Genomic DNA, 24,253 nt, shown 5'->3' on the forward strand with positions numbered 1-24,253 from the left:
AAAATGACACAGACGATCCTCCAAGCTTTACATCATTCAGACTGTGCGTACCAGCGGCGGAATTCAACAAGGTGATGTCGCCTTCAAACTGGCCCAGCTCCGTACTAATCCGTGAATGGATTTTCAATAAAAACGACAAAACTATTAACAATATAAACAACCAATCAAGCAACAAACAACCAGATGGTGCGACAATGAACAAAAACACCGACGACAATTTTAACCTCAACATCGATCCCAATCATGGATGACGAAGATAACGTTACAAGGAACAAAACTCTCACAAGTAATTGTCAAATGTTTGAAGATGTAAAGGAAATAAATAATTTCAACACTAAACACATTTCATAAAATGACGTTCTCTTCAGTTTGATCCATTTTAATATTAGAAGTTTAAAAAATAAAATTGATGAATTGAACGAATTTCTTGACAAGTTTAAATTGAAATTTGACGTAATAGCAATCAGTGAAAGCTGGCTATCAGATCGTGATATGGACATGGTTTTAATGAATGGTTACTGCTACCTCGGTAAAAATCGTATGAATAAAAACGGTGGTGGTGTAGGAGTCTTTGTTAGAAACACACACAACGTTAAAGCACAGCACGATTTAAATGACTCCTTGACAACAACACTTGAGATATTTGCCATAGAGATTGCCAATAAAGCGCAGTTTAAAAACATTGTTGTTGTTGTTGCTTACCGACCACCTTCGTGTTCTGTTGGAACTTTTTGCGAATCAATCGATGATGTCCTGACACGTTTAAATGAAAAAAATAAACACATCGTGGTCACAGGAGACTTCAACATAAACTTAACTGACGATATAAACAGCAATAATAACCAACTGCAACAAATCATGGATCTGCACGGTCTTTGTAAATTAATAAATCTCCCCACCAGAATAACAGCAAACAAACAATCAGTTATTGACAACATATTTGTAGATGACTCGTTGAATGTGTGCTTGCAAGGAGTGTTGGCTTGTGATTTGTCTGATCATTTGCCGGTCCTCACACAAATTTCTTTCAGCAAACAAGTAAAAAAAGAAAAACTCATCGTAGTTCCTTCAACAAAATTCTTGTTCTCATCAAATCGAATCAGCAACTTAAATAAACGACTTTGTGAAATTGATTGGACCGACGTATATGATTGTTGGGATGTCGAAATGGCTTGGGTAAAATTTGTCGAGCTTTTCAAATGTTGTATGATAAAATGCTGCCAAGTAAGTAATAATAAAATTAATAAGATCAGCAAACAAAAGCCATGGTTCAATAGTGAAAATAAAAAGATACTGAAAGCTAAAAATCGATTGTTTAAAAAATTCCTTAAAAACCCAAATGATGAAAACAATAATAATTATAAATCTGCAAATAAAATTTATAAAAAAATAAAAAACAACGCAAAGAAACAGTATTTCCATAATATTCTAGAAAATAACAAACATGATATGAAAAAATCATGGAAAATTATGAATGATGTTCTGAGGAGATCAAATAACGACTCAAAAAGTAATAATATACATCTGAAAAGAAATGGCCAGATTGTAAATGATCCAGAAAATGCTCTAAATGATCACTTTGTTTCTATCGCCGAGAAACTTAACGTAAATTTTGTTAAAACTTTTGAATATAAAAAATCAATGAAAAACAGTATTCAAAATTCAATGTTCATAAGTTCAGTGACAACGTCAGAGGTTTATCAAGCAACAAGATCTCTGAAACCAAAACTGTCTTGTGGATACGATAATATTCCGTCCCAAATAATTTTAGCCACAATACATTCAACGATACAAATTCTAACACACCTCATAAATGCTTCATTAGAAAAAAGCATATTTCCAAAAATATTTAAAATAGCCAAAGTGATACCGATTCAAAAATCAAAAAACAATGATGAAATCTCAAATTTTAGGCCTATCTCACTACTACCCGGTTTCTCAAAGATATATGAAAAAATTATTCACAATAAATTATCATCTTTTTTGGATAAGTATAACATTATCTCCGAAAATCAATATGGATTTAGAAAAAAATTTTCAACTGAAATGGCAATACTTGAACTAGTTCACAGCATTGGTAAGGCATCAGAAGAAAAAAAGTTCACTGCTGGTATTTTTTTGGATTTGAGCAAGGCTTTTGACTGTGTTGATCATGAAATTCTTCTCAGTAAGTTGGCACATTATGGAATACGAGGGATTGCCTCAAAGTTGCTAGAAAGTTATTTGCGTGATAGATGGCAGTACGTAAGATGGAATGAAAATGATTCAAGACTGCAAAAGATCAATTCAGGAGTTCCTCAAGGCAGCATCCTTGGCCCCTTGTTGTTCACCATTTATATCAATGACCTACCAAACTCCTCAAACAGCTTTAATTATGTCATGTATGCTGATGACACGAACCTATTCAAGAGTAATAAAAAAATAAATGTGTTGATAAATGAGATCAATAATGATGTTCAATCAGTTATTCAATGGTTCAAAAACAACAGACTGACTCTCAACAGAGAAAAAACAAAATTCATGGTTTTTGGCCCAGTGCAGTTACTAAATTATAAAGAGCCATATAAAATCGTTATTGAAGGTGAAACGATAACAGAAACAAAATCATCAAATTTTTTGGGAATTATTCTGGATAACAAATTGACCTTTAAAAAGCACATAAATTCCGTATCAGATAAATTATCAAGATCCCTGGGCGCCATCAACAGAATCAAATTCTTTCTACCAAGACGCTCTCTAAATTTATTGTACAATTCAATATGCCTTCCTCACCTCGTCTACTGTAACATCATCTGGGCATCAACTTATCCCTCGTTAACACAACCGTTGCAAATGCTCATGAAAAAAGGAATGAGAATCATCACCTGCTCAAAATACAATGCGTCAACAAACATTTTATTTCTCTCAACACGCAACTTAAACTTCAGAAATCTTCACATGTATCACTGTGCTACTTTTGTTTTCAAACATTACGCAGGACTGCTACCCAAAGTTTTTTGTGATTATTATAACTTTGTTTTGACAAATAGGCACAGAAACATAATTCGTTGCAATAAATCGAAAACAAACATTTTATTTTTTCATATTTTATGCAACGGACCACGGATATGGAATAATTTGATAATTAATTTTGATTTAAATTCTGTTTATATACAAAAGTGCAGGCAACATTTAGAAAAAAACTGAAAAATATTTTACTGAACGCTTCAGTATAATCATCTAATGTATTCATCATTCACACTCATTCATACTCTTTCACATTCTTTCACACTCATGTATGTATGTATGTATGTATCGAAAAAATGGCTTCGAGACCGGTCAAAATAAATGAACTACTTTATTTTGTTAATAATAATTTAAATTTATTAGCGAAAGAATCATTTATTAATAATACTAGTGAATTTTATACTAATGACGATATCGTTTCAGCAATTAAAACATTAAAATGTGAAATAGAATCACTAAAGTTAGAAAAAATAGAAAAATTTCCCTCGCGCGGGAATTCAAAACGTGAAAAACTTCTGGAATGCTTGACTTTATTCAGGTATATTAAAAATAACAATTTGTTGGATAGAATAACATTATTTTGCAGTTCTGATATAAACAAAATACCAAACACGGAAAACTGGCTGAAAATAAATTTCGACTTTGTTAACAAACAAATAAAAGAAATGTTGTTCAGTCAACAAGCTGAAATTAACAAAATGTTTTTGTCTTACACTACCGAGTTGGATAATGTAAAAAATAAACTTAACTCTCTTGTTGGTGAAAGTCGTCAAATGTCAACAACGAAAAAAAATGTCAACAACGAAATTCCAACGACAAATAACGCGCAGCAAGATAACATTCTACAGGACAAAAATCTCTGGTCAAACAGAGTAACAACACCAGTGGAGAACTTACCGTTCAGTTTCGTACTGCGCAAAAACAAGCGTCCACGGTCAGACAACAGCAGCACCAATCGCAGTGAAACCAATAGCAACAACGCCAACCGTCAAAACAACAACATCATGAAATATTCAGAGGTTGCAAAAAAAGTTTCAAATAAAATTGTTGGAAACAAAGTCAGCAATGATTGCAAATTGAAAGCGGAGAAACAGCTGATAAAAAGTCATTTTTCATGATGAGCAACATTCAGCGATGCCACCGTGATGATGTTGTTGAATACTTGTCAACAAATGGAATCAAGGTAATTTCGTGTTTTCCTGTTGTTAAAAAGACAAATAATTTGATTGAGGGTAACAAAAACAACAATGATGATGAGCAGTCCACAATGTTTTCAGAGTGTGTGTCGAAAGTTGTGACGCCAGCAAGATGAAAGATCCTGACATCATTTTGAAGCACATCATCGTTCGTGAGTGGCGCTTCAACCAGAAAAAACCCGAAAAAAGTAATAATGTGAAACATGATTAGCACAAATGCAGCAAACAAAGAAAACCACCGCAAAACACTTAACAACAGGTGCCAAAAATTTGAAAATATAAACCAATTTAATAACCAATTTAAACAAATACATTACAATAATTCCAATGTAAAATCATATTTTAATCTCATGCATATCAACATCAGAAGTTTAATACACAAGGCAGATGAGTTGTTTGATTATTTAAACAATTTTGTGTGCACATTTGACGTCGTAGCCATCACTGAAACATGGCTTAATGATAGTACAGAGGATTTGATTTGTATGAACGGTTTCAAATTCATCGGAAAAAATCGATTGAGCAAACACGGTGGAGGAGTAGGATTCTACGTAAGCAATAACTTGACCTTCAAGACAAGAGATGATTTAAACAAGTTGGGAGGTCTAGATTTTGAAACTTTTGCAATTGAATTAAAGACTGATCCTTTAACCAAAAATTTCGTCATTGTTGTATCATACAGACCACCCAGTTGCAACGCGATCTATTACCTGCAGCATTTGGAAATTATATTGCAACAAATAGACGTTGAAAACAAGCATGTTGTTAACACAGGTGACCTCAACATTGATATGAGTGACACGAACGATGATGTTAACAAAATGTATTTGTGTCAACTTTTTACCTGCTACAGTTTTGATCAGTTAATAACGCTTCCAACAAGAATCAGTGTTGAAAAGCAATCAATCATCCGACTGCTTTTTCACAAACTTTCCGCAACAGGTAGCGTTATGTGGTGTGCACGTTCATGATATATCGGACCATCTGCCCATCACCGTCACTATCAGTTCTTCCATTAACAAAAATAGGTCCAAATACGTAAAGAATCAACAAATCTACTCCTTTTCAAAAAGTAGAATGAACAAACTTAATGAAACTTTATGTATCAACGATTGGTCAGATGTTTTGTTATGCAATGATGTAAATGATGCTTTCAAACTTTTCATTGACCTATTTAAAAAACTTTTCGATGACTGTTGCTTAATGGAAAATGTCAAAAAATCTAGAAATTTTCTCTGTAACAAGCCATGGATTACAAAAGAATTTAGTATTTTACATACAACATTACATACAATTTTGTATGTATGTATGTATGTATGTATGTATGTATGTATGTATGTATGTATGTATGTATGTATGTATGTTTTCAATTCAGTTTTCAAGGTTTTCAAAGCAGATATGAAGTCTTCATTAGTATAAAATAAAATTATCATTATCAAATAAATCAAAGTTATTTGACAAAAAGTACAGGACTTCGTTAGCAACGACCTGTCTTGTCGCCATTTTGTGTATGTATGTATGTATGTATGTATGTATGTATGTATGTATGTATGTATGTATGTATGTATGTATGTATGTATGTATGTATGTATGTATGTATTTATGTATGTATGTATGTATGTATGTATGTATGTATGTATGTATGTATGTGTATGTGTGTGTGTGTGTGTATGTATGTATGTATGTATGTATGTATGTATGTATGTATGTATGTTAAAACCAAATCATTGACGAATGACACCAAAAGCCAAGCGTCTGACTAAATTTGATTTTATTTGCTATAACGTCACTCAACCCCGTCGGCATTCAACTCCACATTTTCCAACACACAGACGCGCAAAAACCGCTGCAGAATGCACGAGATATTATTCATAGCAAAAAAATATTCCCTACTATCGCCTGACCTAATACTGATATTTTTACAAATCCGATTGAAAAACCCGGAGGTGTTACGGTCCATGGGGCCGAGGACCTCGATACAAATCGGTAAAAACTCCATCGAGGGGAGAGCTCCGTCGTACTTTTTGATCTTCTCGTCAGATGCCCTGGTTGCAGCCAAACCGCTTTCTTTGCTAGTAAGCTGCACGTAGCGCTCAGCAAAGGTGCCCGGAGCGGTAACGTCCCACGCCAAGCACCTGGCGGCTCTCCAAGGGATCAAGGTACACCCGTCAGGGCGCTTACCGTCGTGCGCCGCAATGCCCGACGGTTCCTTTAACACCGGAATTGATGCCTTGGAGAAAAGTCGGCACACAAAATCTTTTATGGCTGAATGTCGCTGCTGGCGACCTCCGCCCAAGCGTGGCAGATGCGGAAGATTTATAAACAATTGGTGCAAGCTGAACCACGCTTAGTAACCCCAGTCCCCCAAATCGTACCGGCAGCTGAGCCTGAGACCAACCCTTGTCGGTAATATCGACGTTACATATTGCTGAGAGGGCCACCCGCAGAGCACCCTCAAATTCGCCCAAAATGGCCGCATTAACAAAGTTGGATGTGCGCAAAAAATACATCAATTTCGGCAAACTGAGGGCGCCGCGGATGATTGTCAGCGCGTCGTGGACCGGGAGAAGAGAGACACGTTCGAGGGCAAATCTTAGCTCAAAAAGTTTTTTATTAAAAAACCTGTCCTGATGATCGCCGGCCATCATTGGAGTGCCTAAAAAATTTAATGATGAATGAGGCACTGTGGGAACATTAGCCAGCACGTGTGGCATTTGAAACGTGTCATTTACAAGTAGTTCACACTTGTTTGTGTTTAATTCAAGACCAATGATGGAAGCGCCGACCCTCAGCGACAGGAAGTCGTCCGCTAAGATGTTGCCCTCTGCGGCCAAGCTGACATCGTCCAGGTAGCCACAAACAAACGCCGAAGATGACTTCGTCAACAGCGGGTGAAGGGTTAGAGCTAAAAACATCGGTTCCAAAGGGTCGCCTTGCTGTACGCCCTCGCACGATTCAACCACCCAGGCGTCGTAACCGAGAGAAGAGACTCGGCCATATGCGGAATGACAAAAATTATAAATTTGAGGACAGTGCTGCTTAATTGCCTCTAACATTGAGTCTCTTCTCAGGGTGTTGAAAGCGTTCTTGAAATCAATCTTCAAGAATCCCCACTGTTTTGGAAGTGCTGAAATCAGTTCACGTACGGCGTGGACGGCCGCCTCAGCACCACCTTTCACGCCGACGCCCAATTGGATAAGATAGAGTTTGGCTTTAACCTGTTCCAACACTAGCGCCAGAGCGCACTTACTGGCCAGCCTCCTCCAGAAATTCCCCACCGCGATGGGTCTGATCCCTCCATCTTTTTTGTTTAAAGCCACCAGACGGCCCCCAAAAAAGAAACGGCTAACCGCGGGAGGGCAGACCCCAGATAACAAAAAATTTACAAACCGGGTGAGGTTATTTAACAATTCATAGGTGGGCGTCGGCACATAAATCCGGCACTAGAGGCCTCAGCACATAAATCCTTTATGTGCTGAGGCCTCAAGCCATCAAGGCCTCCCGATGAACCATTATTAAACGACTTTAAAGCCGTCAACACCTGGGCTGGTGAAACGCGACCATTGGTCGGCTCCTGCGCGGGGAAAGCTCGCCTGTTCAATGGAGCACTGGGATGAATAGCTTTGAGTTTAGCGAGTGTCTCAGGCGAGCTCTCCGCCAGGCCTGCGGGCGAACAAGCAAGTCTGACGGCCGCCGAGAGACTGCCCTGTTCAATCCAAGTGGTTACTGCACTAATCCAACTGTTTGGATTGTGCTTACGCGGTTTGGTGTTGTGGTCAGTGTTGAAGCTTGCCACAATAAACTCGACCTCGGTCGAACTGAATTCGGCCAACCGTTTAATAACGTAATTGGCTTGATTAGTCCTGCGACCGCCCCTGGTTGGCTTGAACAAAACAAATGCGAAAAAACATTGGAGCTTGCACCAATGGGCCGCGTCGCAGGGATCATCGCAAACGGCCGTCAATAAAGCCGACAATGCTTTAGATACCTTGTCTCTGCATGGTTTGGGAACGTGATCATACAGATGGGCAGTCCTCAAAACGACCGTTAGCCTGTCAAAAACATGAAAAAAATCCACTTGGGAGGGACTCTCCGAGACCGACGCCGAAGAACCGCGTGTAGCAACATGAGGGTTGATGACAGGTGCAGCGGTAAGCGGCGGTCGCGCGGAAGCAGATGAACCAGCCGGAGGCTGGTCGGCTGCCTTGAACGAACCAGGGCATTCCTGGCCCTTCACTTTGCCTCCATGTCGATATAGTTTACCGTCCGGTTTTATTTTATAATGATTTAAACAAACCGTGCATTGATATAGGACCGGTGCCATTACGTCAACGAAATAAAATCAAAAGCGAGTAGATAAAACCCTGTGAACAGTGATAAAATAAAATAAATAAAATTGTGGTGAAAATAAAAAGGTTTAATTTTAAATTTAAATAAATTTAAAAATTAAAAGAAAAACTGGGAATGAAATAGAGAAAACAAAAATAAATATTAATGAGCATTGTACGGTGCAGCTGTAAAAGCCCACAGCTGTTGTTAAAGTATGTTAAAGCTAAAATTAAAAATTTGAGACCACAAAAGTTAAAAAACCAACCGAACGGCGGGAACCTAATCCGAAAAAGGGCAAAAAAAGCGACAACCAATAAAAACCACACCAAAAAAACCGAAATTATTGCAACAAAAACCTTAAAAACCAGAAATATTACTAAAAATTAGCGAAATACTAAAAATGTGAAAGCCGACACCAGCCGAGCGAACGTGTATATATGTATGCATGCATGCATGCATGCATGCATGCATGCATGTATGTATGTATGTATGTATGTATGTATGTATGTATGTATGTATGTATGTATGTATGTATGTATGTATGTATGTATGTATGTTAAAACCAAAACATGATGAGTGACACTGAACCGTCAAACATCAAGTAACAAATGGATTAACACTTTGATTTGTCGTTAATTGCACATGTCGGCATTCAGTTGGATATTTTCAAGCACACAGACACGCAGGAACCGCTGCAACAAGCACGAAATGTGGTTAGTTGCGAAAAACAGTTCCCTGCTGTCGCCTGATCTGACGCTGATCATTTTGCATATTTCCTTAAGAAATTTAAGGGTGTTGGGGTCCATCGGGCCAAGAACCTCGATGCATATTGGCAAGAATTCCATCGAGGGGAGGGCGTTCCCATATTTTTTCATTTTCTCGTCCGTTGCCCTGGCCGCGGCCAAACCGCATTCTTTACTTGTCAGGTTTACGTATCGTTCGGCGAGGGTGCCAGGGACCGTAACATCCCACGCCAAACATCTGCCGGCTCTCCAAGGTATTAGCGTGCATCCGTCCGGGCGCCTACCATCATGCGCAGAAATGCCGGATGGTTCCTTGAGAACCGGGATTGAAGCCTTGGAGAAGAGCCGACAAATGTAATCGTTTAGCGCTGAGTGACGTAGTTGACGGCCCCCACCCAGGCGACAAACCAAACCGTGGTGCCCAAACTCGTCCGCCCCAGCGCCACATCGGCACGTGTATTTATTTTGAATGACCAGGCCAAGTCTGAAACCAATGGCAAATCTCACAGACTCGTCGTCAAGCCTGGTGCCCACAGAGGTGTTAGGCCACGATCTCAACCACCCACAGCTGGCAACGCTGGACATGGCCAACAAACGAGCGGTGGAAAAGTCGTCGCCGCATGAAGACAACAAATTTTGAAAGATTTTTTTATATTCTTCGTTCAAAATTTGGACGTGCGTACGGTCCCCCGGGGCGGACACAGGGGGAAGAATATCGCGGCAACGAAAAAACCGGTGGAGCAGGGAAGACTGCAAGTCGAGAGTGGCAGCGGCAGAAAAATTATAAACAACGGGAGCCAGCTGAACCACGCTAAGCAACCCCAGCCCACCAAATCGCACCGGCAGCTGAGCCTGGGACCAACCACTGTCAGTCACTTGAACATTGCAAATCGACGACAGGGCGGTGCGCAGGGCTCCGTCAAATTCGCCAAATTTAGAAGGGTCAATGTGTTTAGATGTACGCAGGAAGTACATCAATTTGGGCAAACTGAGGGCATTGCGGATAATAGTCAAGGCATCATGGGCCGAAAGACAGGAAACACGACCCAAGGCGAATTTAAGCTCAGAGAGCTTTTGGTCAAAAATTTTATTTGATAATCGCCCTCGACCAAGGGTGTGCCTAAAAACTCAGTTCTGATGCACCAACTCTGGGTATTTCAGCCAGCGCATGTGGCACCTGAAATAAACTTTGGCAGTGAAGTTCGCATTTTTTAATGTTTAACTCTAAGCCAATTGCAGCGGAGTTATGCTTCAAATATTCGTAGCTATCGGCCAGAGTTGGACCGTCCGAAGCTATGCTGATATCATCCAGATAAGCGCAAACGAAAGTGGACGAAGCTTTCTCTAAGAGTGGATGAAGAGTTAGTGCGAACAACAAAGGACCAAGGGAATCACCTTGCTGTACCCCCTCGGACGATTCTACAACCCAAGAGTGGTAGCCAAGGGAAGAAACTCCGCCATAGGCAGAATGGCAAAAATTATAGATATTGGGGCAAAAAAGTTTGACAGCCTCCAACAGCGAGTCTCTTCTCAAGGCATTGAAGGCATTTTTAAAGTCCAGTTTCAGAAACCCCCATTGATTGGGGAGGTCGGTGACCAATCTTCGAACCGCATGAACAGCGGCCTCAGCGCCACCCTTAATCCCGACACCCAACTGAGTCGGGTAGAACTTGGTCTTGAGTTCGACCACGACCAGGGCCAAGGCACATTTGCAGGCCAACCTCCTCCAAACGTTCCCGACCGCAATCGGTCTGACCCCTCCGTCTTTCTTATTTAAAGCTATTAGCCGGCCTCCAAAAAAGAACCGGCGGGCGGAGAGTGGGCAAGCTCCAGATAAGATCAAATTAATGAATTGGGTTAAGGAGTTCAGTGTGTCGTCGATTGGCAAGGGGCCTGAAAAAACATCCTTAAGGTGCTGGGGTCGTAGGCCATCCAGGCCTCCAGAAGAACCGTTTTTGAACGATTTAACGGCCCTCAGCACCTCGGCGGGAGAAACGCAACTAGCCGTTGGTGTCAATGCGGAAAAGACCCGCCTGTCCACCGGAATTTTTGGGTGGATGGAACATAATTTATCGAAGGTGGCCGGCGAGCTCTCCGCCAGACAAGTCTGACAGCCGAGGACAGGTTTCCCTGTTCAATACAAGATGACACAGCGTTGATCCACCGATCGGGGTTGTGCTTTTGTGATTTGGCATTATTGAACCCTTCAAAGCACAGTACCAGGGTTTCAAGACCAATAGTTGAATATTCGCTTAGACGCTTGTTGACCAGATTGCCCTGGTTGACCCGGCGACCCCCCTCTGGAAGTCTTCTGTAAGACGTGTGGGACAAAACAGTGAAGTCTAACCCAGTGAGCCGGGTCACCAGGGTCATTACAAACAGCCGTCAGCAAGGCGTTCAGATCATGTGCGAACTTCTTCCTGCATGGCTTAGGGATATGGTCGTACACCGGTACACATTTCAGCACGGCCGTCAGCTTGTCAAAAACACCAGAGTAATCCAGGCCGAGAGGATCACCGGAGACCGATGCGGCCGACGACCGTGTGGGCAACCCAGGCTTGGGGTCGGGTGCGACACCGAGAGGCGAAGCAGCCCTCGCGCCCGATGGATCAACTTTTTTCCGGAACCCCGAGCCTTCCTGTCCTTTCACTTTACCTCCGTGCCGACATAACTTCCCGTCTGGAGTGCTTCTATAGTGGTTAAAGCAGACGGGGCACTGTTGTAACGTTGGAGCCATATGTGATTAAAAACAACCAAGAAACGAGGGAAAGGAAACAAACCAAGTGGGGTGGATAGATGAATGAATGGATGAACAAGCGAATGACCAAAGGAACGGGCCAGCGAACAAACGAATGAATGAGTGAATGATGGGGGAATGAATGAGCTAATTACTGAACGGACGAGTGAGGGAAAAAAAAGAAGGAATGAGTGAATAAATAAATGAATGAATAAACAACCGAACAAATGGATGAATGAATGAATACATGAATGAGTGACGGAATGAATGAACGAGCGAACGGATGAGTGACTGAATTATCTTTAAATATTTAACCAGTGTTTCAACTTTTATTTATATTTTTTTTTCCTTTTCTTTTTTTTTATTGATGAATGAATGAGTGAGTGAGCAAATGAGTGAATACAAAAACCTAGGTAACAGTGTGGGAGGAGACAACTATGTATGTATGTATGTATGTTAAAACCAAAACATGATGAGTGACACTGAACCGTCAAACATCAAGTAACAAATGGATTAACACTTTGATTTGTCGTTAATTGTATGTATGTATGTATGTATGTATGTATGTATGTATGTATGTATGTATGTATGTATGCATGCATGCATGCATGCATGTATGTATGTATGTATGTATGTATGTATGTATGTATGTATGTATGTATGTATGTATGTATGTATGTATGTATGTATGTATGTATGTATGTATGTATGTATGTATGTATGTATGTATGTATGTATGTATGTATGTATGTATGTATGTATGTATGTATGTAAGTATGTAAGTATGTACTTATGCATGCATGTATGTATGTATATATGTATGTATGTTTGTATGTGGCTTTAATCGGGTTGACTATGCCGTAGTGGGAATAGGAAATGAAATCCCATCTTTTAAAAAATCCTCTCTTTGGCGGTAGGTATTTTACCTTGGTCTTTTAAGTCCTATTTCTAGCCTTTACGTGGCAAAGCAGTTTAAACTAACAGAAAAGAGCAAAAGCGAGTAACCTAAACAGAAAACCTGTATCACCTGGAGTTGGCTATGGAAACGGGTTTGCTCATCAACTCGGTCTCAGCCCCAACTAAAATGCTGAGTCCATACTAATCAGTCATTACGTCGCAATTTATTGTGCCTGCTGCCCTTGTAAAAAAAAGAGGTGTGGCTTGTTCTCACAAAACTTCTCTCACCAAAAACTAATTCAATTGTGCAGATTGTTTCCGGTGGATGCTGTGAGCCTAAAAATTCTGCGGTGACTGAAAAATGACGACGGTCACAGGTAGAGGATACTACTGGGAGTGTCTAGCCACTATACAGCACGTAGGTGGCTTTGGTGTGATAGTCGCTTGTTACTGAGAGCTACAGTGACGTTCGGTCATGCTTTGGCGACAAAGCAGCTCTATTTAGGGAAGCACTGCTTTCTCCAATTGGAGAGGGGATTAGAAAATATGTCCTATAAAGGCTAGCCCAACAAAATTGTTTTGTTCGCTGACACACATGTTTCATATATAACAACAACATACATGCGTACATTCGTAGGTTCAACCAGTTTCATATGAGGTGACCGCTTGAAAGAAAATATTAAAAAATGTTGTTTGGACACCAAGGCCCTTTGTGTTGATGCTCTACAGCACTCGGGATGAAAAAAGTTTACGCAGTCGGCAGTTTCTAATTTTGAACGGGTACGTACTGCTACCCTCGCTGAAAAAAGGGTTTGGCAAAAGCAGGCGGTCCTAAACGGAAATAATACAGATGTATAGATTTGTTGAACATGTGCATGGAAATGTTCGTCAAGGTTAGGACTTTTTGCTTATCTTTGGACTCATCGCAGACCCAATTCGTCGATGTACTCCATAACGATGTATGTATTTAGGTACAAATGTGTACGTACATATGCATATATGTATGAATGTATGTAATGTATGTAAATGTTGACCAATAATTCCATTTATTTATAATTATTTGGTAAAAAAAACAACGCACGTATCAATGTTTTAAAAATCAAATTAGTATTCCAGTGCGATGATCATGAACAAAAACGTCTTGTAATTCAGACAAACGATCCTTTTTAATATTTTTTTTTTATTTAAATTTCAGTTCATTGTCTATCTACTCTCTACCGTAACGTTAAAAATGGTTTTATTCTCGGATAATATTTAAGAAATTTCCTAAATATTTTAGCAGTTTAGCAAAAATTTTAAATAAAGTTTTGGCCAAGCGATATTTTTTTACAATTAAAATACATTTAAAATTCATCACTAGTTTGAAATTTATTTTCAATTACAACCGTGAAAGACTGAGACGTAAAAACATTGTTTTCATGCAGTACTTTCTTGTAAATACATAACGCTGCTCGGTAACTTTTTGTAATATTCACACTTACTTTCACACACATGTTTCATATACAACAACTACATACGTACAGATATCATTTATGTATTCAAACCTCAAAGCTGTCGAGTCCCAAATGTTCCTGGGCGATTGAGTTCAGTTGTTGGAAGTAAGTGCTAGCCAAGCTGTCAGATCTCGTATGATGTACGTGCAACAAAGACAGCACGAAGCATTTCAAGATGAAATTATTGAGTGCACACCACGTCTCATTCATATTTAATTTAAAGTTTGTAGTAAGTAACCAACAATGTGTTTATAAAGTGTCAGTGTTTTAAACAACATTTAATGAAAACAAAATTTTTTCTTTAGTTATTTAAACTCATTTACGCAATTTAAGATCCCATATTTCTCGTACAGCACACAATACCAATTGTGTTTTAGCCATAGCAACTGCTAACCATTTAGTTGGTTGTATTGAATAGAAACCAGCTAAATAATATATTTGCGTTAGAATTGATTAATGTTATAACTTGGGCTGTCGCTATTGTTGAATGAATGTCACTTGGTCGCAAAAATCGTTTTCTGTTAAATATTTTTTAACTGAAAAATTGAAACAGGAACATTTGGTTGCAATATTATTTTTCCTAATAATAATTATTATTATAGTAAAAATATTTGAATTAACCAACGATGAGGTGAAATGCAATTGCAAGTATTGCAAGTATTGCTGTAACTGCCAATATTTATTTCGCATTTCATCACGTGCTATCACGTGACAATCCAATGTTTTGATCGATTTCTAAAAAACGAAGATTCTAAGTGCCCCCTATGTGGTGACAGAAAAATTGCGCTTTTTCTCGTATAAGAATTAATATTTACGCCTAGACTTATGTGCACACGGACATATGAATTAAGAGATGCACGTCACTTGATCTTACTGGTGGTGTCAAAATAAAGAAATGTTATTATTTGACGCAATTTTTTTAAACAGTTGCAAGTTGTTTATACCTTTTAATGACTGAGGGACTAATTGATCTTTATTTTTGGTCCTGTAATTTTGAGACCAAACTTAATTAATTATGCCAGTTTTATTAGTGTAGAAAGTGGTGGTGTGTCGTCTTATGTGATACTGAATAGAATTACTGTATCTGTAAAAGATATCCAAATATTTTAAGTTAATTAATTTAAAAAAATACGTTAATCATTGCGGTTCCAGGTTCTTATTTAACTCATGCTCATTAAAATTCAATTTGTCGATGCTAGTTACCAACTCACCGTATGACATTCCATCGGTAAATTTGTAAGTAATGATCATGTATAATATTTACTCGATGGACATTTAAAAAACAGTTTTAAGATAAACACGTCAAAAAAAATATAACTATGATAATTTGTTTATCAATTATTCATTTGCTCATCTCATATATTAATTACTGTAATGCATAATAATAATAATATATATGGCACAGGTCCACATTTCATATTGCATCTAGCAGTTGTTTTCTAATTAAAAATAGAAGTTTTGTTTCAAATCTTTGGACTGGGTTTATTTAGTCCCTTTTTTAAGTTTGACAGTCGCAAAAGTTTTGAAGTCAAATTGTGATCAAATTGACTGTGCAAATCGTCTTGTAATGTTTTATTCAGAAAAATTTCGTAATATTAATTCATAAGAAATTTTCTAGTGTTTTAAAACCACGTGAGATTAATCAGAATTATTTATTTCATAATATTTTCGATGGTTTGTTTCGCTTATTACTGCTTTTGAAAAAATTTCATTGCTGAAAAAGACATTGAAACAAAATAAAAAGATAAATCAACTTTTTCATAACTATACTAACATATGTCTTTGGGTGTCAATGTATTAACAAAGTATGAGAAGAACCGTTTATTGCTATTGTTGTACAATATTTATATTAATTTTGATCGAAATTTTTTTATTTTGAACCATTTTTACACTAAACTAGATATATTCATTAGAAATAATTATAAAAGTTAAACATTAAACGATGAAGGTTTACATTAAACATAACTTTTTACTGTTTGAAATGGGATAATCAAATTACTCTTTGGCTAATGGAAGAGTATGTTAAGCAAAATATTCGTTTTCATAATAAAATAAAACAGAAATGATAGCATATAGTTTATAAACTAGGCAAAATCATTTGAACAAATAAAAAGTGAATTTCATCATCGACAATAATAATTTTTAAAAAACGGGCTGTTGAAATTGTTAGCTATAATATTGATTGGTTTTGGGGTTATACAATTATATAAAAAAAAATAAAAATATTATCTTTCAGTTTTCAACAAATTTTGAAATGTTTTGCTAAATTTTTATTTTATTATCATATCATCCTTGCTCTGAATTAACTCCACTAACTTCAAAGCGATCATCACTGAGACTGTGTGGAGAGCTCTTTCATTTGAATAAACATAAATAATAATAATAAGGGTTTGTTGATGGTTGGTTTGTTTTGTTTTAGTAGATCGTAAGTGTCAAAAATTAGGTTTATAATAATGATAAATGTTATAACAATAATCGTTGTTATGCAAAAATATATCAGCACAAATCAGGAATGAATCGATATCTTTTGAAGAAATATCGTTTGATGTACACAAAGTAGAGAATATTAAAACCTTTGACGACGAAACAACAGATAAAATAAAACGAAAAATATTTGAGTTACAGAACATCGACGTCAGACATCGTAAAAGGCTAAACTAGTTCAAACCCTCGAGAAAATCAAATGAACTATTACAAAATATCAATACAGCCCTAACCAGCTTCTGCAAAAACAAAGAGCCAAACCTTACAGAACTGAATCAACTGATATATACCTACAGTCGTTGTCGGCGAAATTGGACATAAAAAACTATGCAAACCAACGTTTCATAAAGATCCAAAATGGAAAATCATAATCAAAAACAAAAAACAAAATTGATCTTTTCCGCAAAGAAATATCAATTTTTGCAATGTTAAACAAAGGAGTCGCCAATAAAGCCCTATACAATAACGTTGATGACATCAAAAAACGATACAACATCAACAATTTAACTGAGCTCTCAAAGAACATTAAAAATGTAACTTCAAGCAAAAGCACAGAGACTAAGGAGATTCACAGAACGGTGTGATCAATATCATCAAAACAAACTGTTCAAAAAGCTAAAAAGTTATACAGTGGACTAAATCAAAAACAAACTTCTGTCATTAAACTTCCATCAAAAGTAGATATAGAAGCCTTCTGGAAAAATAATTTGGAAAATGATATTTGTCATAACAGCAATGCAAATTGGATCAAACAGAAAACCGACCACTACTCAAATATTCAGTCTTAAAAATATAATGAAAAAGATAATTTAAAATCTCGCTAACTGGAAGGCACCTGAACTGAAAAAGGTTCACAACTTTTGGATTAAAAGCTTTGATTTTTTGCACGGAGAACTGGCTAGACAAATGGGTAAAGCTATCAGAAATCCAGACAATCTGACAAACTGTTTCACTGACGGCGTAACTGCTCTCAAAACGTAATGATTCAAGACCCTAAAAACTACCGGCCGATTACTTGTCTCCCAACTATGTACAAGTTACTAACTGCTTTGATTTCTGAAAGAATGTACTTTCATCTCAACGACAACAACATCTTACCACCAGAGCAAAACGGATGTAGGAAATCAGTGCATGGATGCAAAGATCAACTTCTCGTAGACAAAGCAGTTATAGAAGACGCAAAAAAGAAAAACATAATCTTAGTATAGTGTTAATAGTGTTTTTCTTAGTTGGATCATGACATCACTGAAGATTTATAGAACTAGACTAACTGCCATCAATTTCCTCCAGGTTGCAATGAAAGAGTGGAACACTGAAATGCACCGGGGATGTATTAAAACTAGTAAAATGGCCATTAAAAGAGGTATATTTCAAAAAGATCAAGAAGATTAACTCTCACTTCTACTGTTTTGCATAGCCTTAATACCTCTAACCAATATGCTAAACAACGATGGTCTAGGTTATGTATTTCACAAAGAACAAATGATCAGCCATTTATTATACATAGATGACTTGAAACTATTTGCGAAGATTGATGTTCAACTGAATCAAGAGCTGGGTGTGGTGAAAAGATTCAGCGATGCTAAACAAATGTCTTTCGGTTTAGATAAGTGTTCAAAAGTCACCCTCAAGAAAGGAAGACTTGTTTGCGGCATTGACACAAAATTTGATGACAACACAGAGATGCGAAATTTAGATCAGGAAGGGGTGTACAGATACCTTAGTGTTGAACAAAGCGACTGCATTCAACATAGCAAAATGAAGGAAAAGATCAGAAAAGAATATTACCGTCGTGTCGGATATATCCTCCACTCAACTCAACTCAATGCCAAAATTACTTTCTTTTTTAACTTTTATATTAAAATTTATTTTTATTGTCGTTAAAACTTATTGTTTACATTTATTATATATACTTTTTATTGAATTAATTAATTTATTTATCAGTTTTATTAAGTCTGCTGATTAATTCTGGCATAGAAGAATTTTACTCGTCAAATTTATTGTAAACAATTACAATTTGTTCGCCAGAGCATTTTAGTAAAAAATCACCACATTTTCAAATTTTGCGTTTCTTTGTAACATCTTACCACACGTCAACTATTCGTTTAACATCAAATTTCAGTGAACCTGCAGAATGGGCAAAAAAATGTCGGTAATTTTTTTCAAGGCCTCTGAAGCTCCATTTCTATAGTTGTTAATATTAAAGTTTCGCGATCGCCGATATGGTATTTTCGATATTTTTAGGTATCAATTTAATTAATTTCTTGTTTCGCCGTCTTTTGTGTGCATGTTTTGACTTGTTTTGTTTCTGTAGCCCAGTGGCAGATCTAGGGAGGGGCTGGAGCGAGTCAGTGTCCCCCCCATTGTGAGGCGTATTTGTTTTAAGTCAGTAAAAGTAATTGGTATAAAAAAGCTCGTCGGCGTAATTCTTGACGACCATTTTACCATAAATGGTCAACATTTTTCAAAATCTCCTCCCGTCAACGAAAAAAAGTTTTCTAATTAAATTTAGCCCTCCCTCGTCAAAATTTTCTAGATCTGCCACCGGGCAGCGTTTTATAACCTGGTTCGTTTAAAAAAACTTAACAATTTTTTTAATCATTCATTTAACAATAAATTATTTTAATATTTAAGAATCAGTTGAATTATTTAACAAATTTAACGAAATATAAATGCAATTAAAAGGGAAATTTAGTTTTTTTTAGATTATTTATTGAATATTATATAATTTTTGTCTGAATAGAAAAGAAAAAAAAACTCTCGGATTCAAGGGAGAGAATGTTGCTGCTGCCAGGGGACCTCCACATTTAAGGCCCCCATAGAAACAGAGATACAAAGTGATACATATTTACGACGAGTTGGCAACATACATGTTTTGCATAAATGTTTTTTTCAATTTTACTGAAAAATTTATTAAAACGGTACTTTAGTTTTCAATAATGTTAATATGATTTTAAAAACTTACTACAATTTTTGCTGAATTAATTTTTTTTGGCAATGAATTTGTTTAAGACTTGAAAAAGTTTATAAAAAGTTTCAGCTGAAATTTATTTATTTTTTCAAAATTGGTTCGTATAAACCAAAAAATGATCGTTAATTACTTATTTCGAGTTATCACGTGACGATCCAATGTTTTGATCGATTTCTAAAAAACGAAAATTTTAAATGCCCCCTATGTGGTGACAGAAAAATTGCGCTTTTTCTCGTATAAGAATTAATATTTACGCCTAGACTTATGTGCACACTGCACACGGACATACGAATTAAGAGATGCACGTCACTTGATCTTAATGGTGGTGTCAAAATTAAGAAATGTTATTATTTGACGCAATTTTTTTAAACAGTTGCAAGTTGTTTATAATTTTTAATGACTGAGGGACTAATTGATCTTTATTTTTGGTCCTGTAATTTTGAGACCAAACTTAATTAATTTAATGCCAGTTTTATTAGTGTAGAAAGTGGTGGTGTGTCGTCTTATGTGATACTGAATAGAATTACTGTATCTGTAAAAGATATCCAAATATCTTAAGTTAATTAATTTAAAAAAATACGTTAATCATTGCGGTTCCAGGTTCTTATTTAACTCATGCTCATTAAAATTCAATTTGTCGATGCTAGTTACCAACTCACCGTATGACATTCCATCGGTAAATTTGTAAGTAATGATCATGTATAATATTTACTCGATGGACATTTAAAAAACAGTTTTAAGATAAACACGTCAAAAAAAATATAACTATGATAATTTGTTTATCAATTATTCATTTGCTCATCTCATATATTAATTACTGTAATGCATAATAACAATAATATATATGGCACAGGTCCACATTTCTTATTGCATCTAGCAGTTGTTTTCTAATTAAAAATAGAAGTTTTGTTTCAAATCTTTGGACTGGGTTTATTAAGTCCCTTTTAAGTTTTACCGTCGAAAAATTTCTGAATTCAAATTGTGATCGAATTTTTCCATATTAACCAAATTTGACTGTGCAAAATGTCTTATAATGTTTTATTCAGAAAAATTTCGTAATATTAATTCATAAGAAATTTTCTAGTGTTTTAAAACCACGTGAGATTAATCAGAATTATTTATTTCATAATATTTTCGATGGTTTGTTTCGCTTATTACTGCTTTTGAAAAAATTTCATTGCTGAAAAAGACATTGAAACAAAATAAAAAGATAAATCAACTATACTGATATACGTCTTTGGGTGTCAATTTAACAAAAATATGAGATAAGCAGGCAGAACCAGCAGTTATAATTGATAGTAGTAGCATGTACATGTGTATGATTATCATGTTTAATTAAAAAAAACTTTAAAAAACCCTTTTGTGTTAAAATTTAATTTTTATTTGTCGTTAAAATTTATTGTTTACATTTGTTATTTATATTTTTTATTAAATTAAATGAGTTTAATTAAGTTGATTGATTAATTCTGGCATGGAAAAATATTACTCGTCAAATTTATTGAACGCATTTACCGCATTTTCAAATTTCACGTTTTTTTTATAATATCTTCTCACAGAGCACGTCAATTATTCGTTTAACATCAAATTTAAGTGGACCTGCAGAATGGATTAAAGAATGTCGTTAAATTTTTTTCAAGGCCACTGAAGCTCCATTTCTAGGGTTCTTAATATTAAAGTTTCGCAATCGCCGATATGGTATTTAAGTATCAATTTAATTAAATTTATGTTTCGCCGTCTTTTGCTTGTTTTGAAAACTTGTTTTGTTTCTGTAGCCCAGTGGGGACTATAGGGAGGGGCCGGGGCGGGCCAGTGTCCCCCCTTTGTGAGGAGTATTTATATCAAGTCAGTACCTAATTGGTTTTAAAAAAAACTCGTCATCGTAATTTTCGACGACCGCATTACCATAAAGGTCAACATTTTTCAAAAATCTCCCTCTGTCAACTTAGAAAATTTTCCCATCAAAATTCAGGCCCTCCGCGCCAAAATTTTCAAGATCTGCTACCGTGCAGAGTTTTATAACCTGGTTTGTTTAAAAAAACCTCAAAAAACTGTTTAATCTTTCAATTAACAAGAAATTATTTTAATACTTAAAAATATGTTAAATATTTAACAAATTTAACAAAATTGCAATGCTTTTAAATAGGATAGTTGGTTTTTTTGTAAATAAATCATTGAATATTAAATAATTTTTGTCTGAATAGAAAAGAAATAAAAATTCATTTGACATAAACAAGGTTTGATTCAAGGAAGAGTAAGTTGCTGCCATGGGACCTCCACATTTAAGGCCCCCATAAAAATAGAGATACAAAGTGATACATATTTACGATAAGTTGGCTACATACATGTTTTTTATAAATGTTTTTTTCAACTTTACTGAAAAATTTATTAAAACGGTACTTTAGTTTTCAATAATGTTAATATGATTTTAAAAACTTACTACAACTTTTGCTGAATTAATTTTTTAGGCAATGAATTTATTCAAGACTTGAAAAAGTTTGCCGTTTTTAATTTGAAAAAATTTGGACCTTTGCTTGCTTGTGGCTCCGGGGTTTTCAGACCTCAATATTCGACCATGAACATGAATATTCTTTTTTCAAATTTGAATGTTCAAACAATTTATTGTTGCACAGTAATTTTCTTGTAATATATTAACAACAGAGTGCATGTTTCAGAAAAAATCTTAATTGCATTTTCATGTAGCACCGTTTAAAAAATACAAGTTTCGTACACTTTCAAAAATGAGTACCGTCAATACATTTTAAAACCTGTATTGGTTTTCTAGATACTATTTTTGAGTATTATTAACAACCATGTCCATCCCACATGAAATATTTATTACCATACAATTAACTTCTTGAATGCTCCTTGATGTTTGTTGAACGACCGGTTTTAGCTAACGTTGATTGAAATAAAATATAATAAAATATAAAAAAAAATATATGTGTTGCAATCAAGCATGTTTTTATTCAATGTTATATGCGTAATCTGTGTCGTTAATGTATATTTAAACACTTTAAAATTATCTATTCTAATGAAAAAATTATTGAATAATCTAATTGAAATTACAGATCAGAAAGATTACAATTGCACGATTTAGAAACATAAGTAAATTATGTTAACGAACATGATAATCAGACTTTAGACTCAGTTTCACCGACGTAAACATGCGAGATGTGATTTTCTTTGCTCTTTTTCAAAGGCCTGATGCGCTTCAAGTAGAACAAAAGAGCAACTGCAACAAGAACAATGACGAGAAGACTCAGACCAACGCTAAGTCCCACACCAAGTTCTCTAGAGAAAGAAGGAGATGATGGAGGAACAAGTGTTTGTGTTTGGCTCACATCACTACTTGGCGCTGAGCTGCTCACAACATTCAAACTTGGAAGGGAATCATGTTTATTAGAAAAAGAAGTACTAGTAGGAAATGTTGGAGTTGCTGCTGTTGATGTTGATGATAATGTCGTTGTTGATGATAATGTTGTTAATATTGTTGATAATGTTGTTGATGATGTTGTTGGTGGTTCAGTTGATGTCGTTGTTGGTTTTGAAGGAGTTGTTGGTATGGTTAACGTTGTAATTGTTATAGTTGATGTTGTTGTTGCTATGGTCAATGGTTGTAATAATGTTGGCAACGTAGTTTCTGCGGTCAGATTCACAATTTTAAAGTTTAGTTATGAATGTTTAACAAGTTCGTTCAAAAACTTAAAAATAAAAATTATTGTATAAAATTTTTAAAATAATTAGAAAAATCACAAAAATAATATGAATGCAATAAATACGTGAGCACTGGAGATTGGAACAAGGACAAACTTTGCTACCGAGAGGTTTTTCGTTATCAAATGAGGTGCTGTGTGTCTTGTAAGGAGTTTTCAAGACGTCCGTATATACGCATGGTGGAATTGCGCTGAAATTCCTTTTAAGTAGTTATATTCAACTAAATTCTGAATTAATGGGTGGTAGAATAAAAAAATATTCACATTGAGTCGTTTGCGCACACTTCCTTCGTGAAGAAGCATGGATACTGACACAAACGATCAAGTACATTTCCACATACAGGAAATTTCTGTTATGTTGTTGTGAGAGAGAAATAGGTTATATTAAATATAAATAAATATATATATATATATATATATATATAATGTATATATATATATATATATATATATATCAAATCAAATATTGTATTTATATAGCGCCAATTATAATTGCTTCTCATCAGCGCTCTCCTCGTATGAAGCATGTCGAAAGCGAAGCCATCATCCGGTTGAGATCTCTAGGAGTTACCAAATAGGTATGTCTTTAAACGTTTTCTAAACTCAGCTAATGATAACCCGAATATACGTAGTTCGATAGGTAGGCTGTCCAAAAAATAGGCCCAGCAACTGCAAAATCTCTAT

At 35.9% G+C, this 24,253-nt stretch overlaps 7 protein-coding genes across 7 annotated transcripts in view; 4 read left to right on the top strand and 3 right to left on the bottom strand.

Moving 5' to 3' along the window:
* Nucleotides 1-492: 492 nt before the first annotated feature.
* HELRODRAFT_173102 (hypothetical protein) lies at nucleotides 493-1,748 on the top strand (the record flags this gene model as incomplete). The annotated part of the gene is made up of 2 exons (XM_009019719.1): nucleotides 493-1,224; nucleotides 1,653-1,748. 2 exons carry the CDS (start codon nucleotides 493-495, stop codon nucleotides 1,746-1,748), a joined length of 828 nt encoding a protein of 275 aa, XP_009017967.1.
* Nucleotides 1,749-3,302: 1,554 nt separating this feature from the next.
* HELRODRAFT_173103 (hypothetical protein) lies at nucleotides 3,303-5,173 on the top strand (the record flags this gene model as incomplete). The annotated part of the gene is made up of 3 exons (XM_009019720.1): nucleotides 3,303-4,110; nucleotides 4,268-4,390; nucleotides 4,641-5,173. 3 exons carry the CDS (start codon nucleotides 3,303-3,305, stop codon nucleotides 5,171-5,173), a joined length of 1,464 nt encoding a protein of 487 aa, XP_009017968.1.
* An 815-nt stretch (nucleotides 5,174-5,988) lies between these two features.
* On the bottom strand, nucleotides 5,989-8,526 carry HELRODRAFT_173104 (hypothetical protein; the record flags this gene model as incomplete). The annotated part of the gene is made up of 3 exons (XM_009019721.1): nucleotides 5,989-6,411; nucleotides 6,620-6,794; nucleotides 7,634-8,526. 3 exons carry the CDS (start codon nucleotides 8,524-8,526, stop codon nucleotides 5,989-5,991), a joined length of 1,491 nt encoding a protein of 496 aa, XP_009017969.1.
* A 637-nt stretch (nucleotides 8,527-9,163) lies between these two features.
* On the bottom strand, nucleotides 9,164-12,011 carry HELRODRAFT_173105 (hypothetical protein; the record flags this gene model as incomplete). Its single annotated transcript, XM_009019722.1, has 4 exons — nucleotides 9,164-9,586; nucleotides 10,151-10,345; nucleotides 11,178-11,404; nucleotides 11,543-12,011. The coding sequence occupies 4 exons, from the start codon at nucleotides 12,009-12,011 to the stop codon at nucleotides 9,164-9,166; spliced, it is 1,314 nt and encodes a 437-aa protein (XP_009017970.1).
* A 4,902-nt stretch (nucleotides 12,012-16,913) lies between these two features.
* On the top strand, nucleotides 16,914-17,866 carry HELRODRAFT_173106 (hypothetical protein; the record flags this gene model as incomplete). The annotated part of the gene is made up of 4 exons (XM_009019723.1): nucleotides 16,914-16,957; nucleotides 17,112-17,224; nucleotides 17,294-17,463; nucleotides 17,717-17,866. The coding sequence occupies 4 exons, from the start codon at nucleotides 16,914-16,916 to the stop codon at nucleotides 17,864-17,866; spliced, it is 477 nt and encodes a 158-aa protein (XP_009017971.1).
* Nucleotides 17,867-18,322: 456 nt separating this feature from the next.
* On the top strand, nucleotides 18,323-19,391 carry HELRODRAFT_173107 (hypothetical protein; the record flags this gene model as incomplete). Its single annotated transcript, XM_009019724.1, has 2 exons — nucleotides 18,323-18,679; nucleotides 19,200-19,391. The coding sequence occupies 2 exons, from the start codon at nucleotides 18,323-18,325 to the stop codon at nucleotides 19,389-19,391; spliced, it is 549 nt and encodes a 182-aa protein (XP_009017972.1).
* Nucleotides 19,392-22,987: 3,596 nt separating this feature from the next.
* Nucleotides 22,988-24,253, bottom strand: part of HELRODRAFT_173108 (hypothetical protein) — a gene marked incomplete at both ends in the record, with an annotated part of 3,640 nt that continues 2,374 nt past the window's right edge. Inside the window, 2 exons of the mRNA XM_009019725.1 lie at nucleotides 22,988-23,295; nucleotides 23,636-23,769. Of these exons, the coding sequence (XP_009017973.1) occupies nucleotides 22,988-23,295; nucleotides 23,636-23,769 (442 nt within the window). The remainder of the gene's footprint in view (nucleotides 23,296-23,635; nucleotides 23,770-24,253) is intronic.

Source organism: Helobdella robusta (genome assembly GCF_000326865.2).
Source record: "Helobdella robusta unplaced genomic scaffold HELROscaffold_25, whole genome shotgun sequence".
In the NCBI taxonomy this organism is placed as follows: domain Eukaryota; kingdom Metazoa; phylum Annelida; class Clitellata; order Rhynchobdellida; family Glossiphoniidae; genus Helobdella; species Helobdella robusta.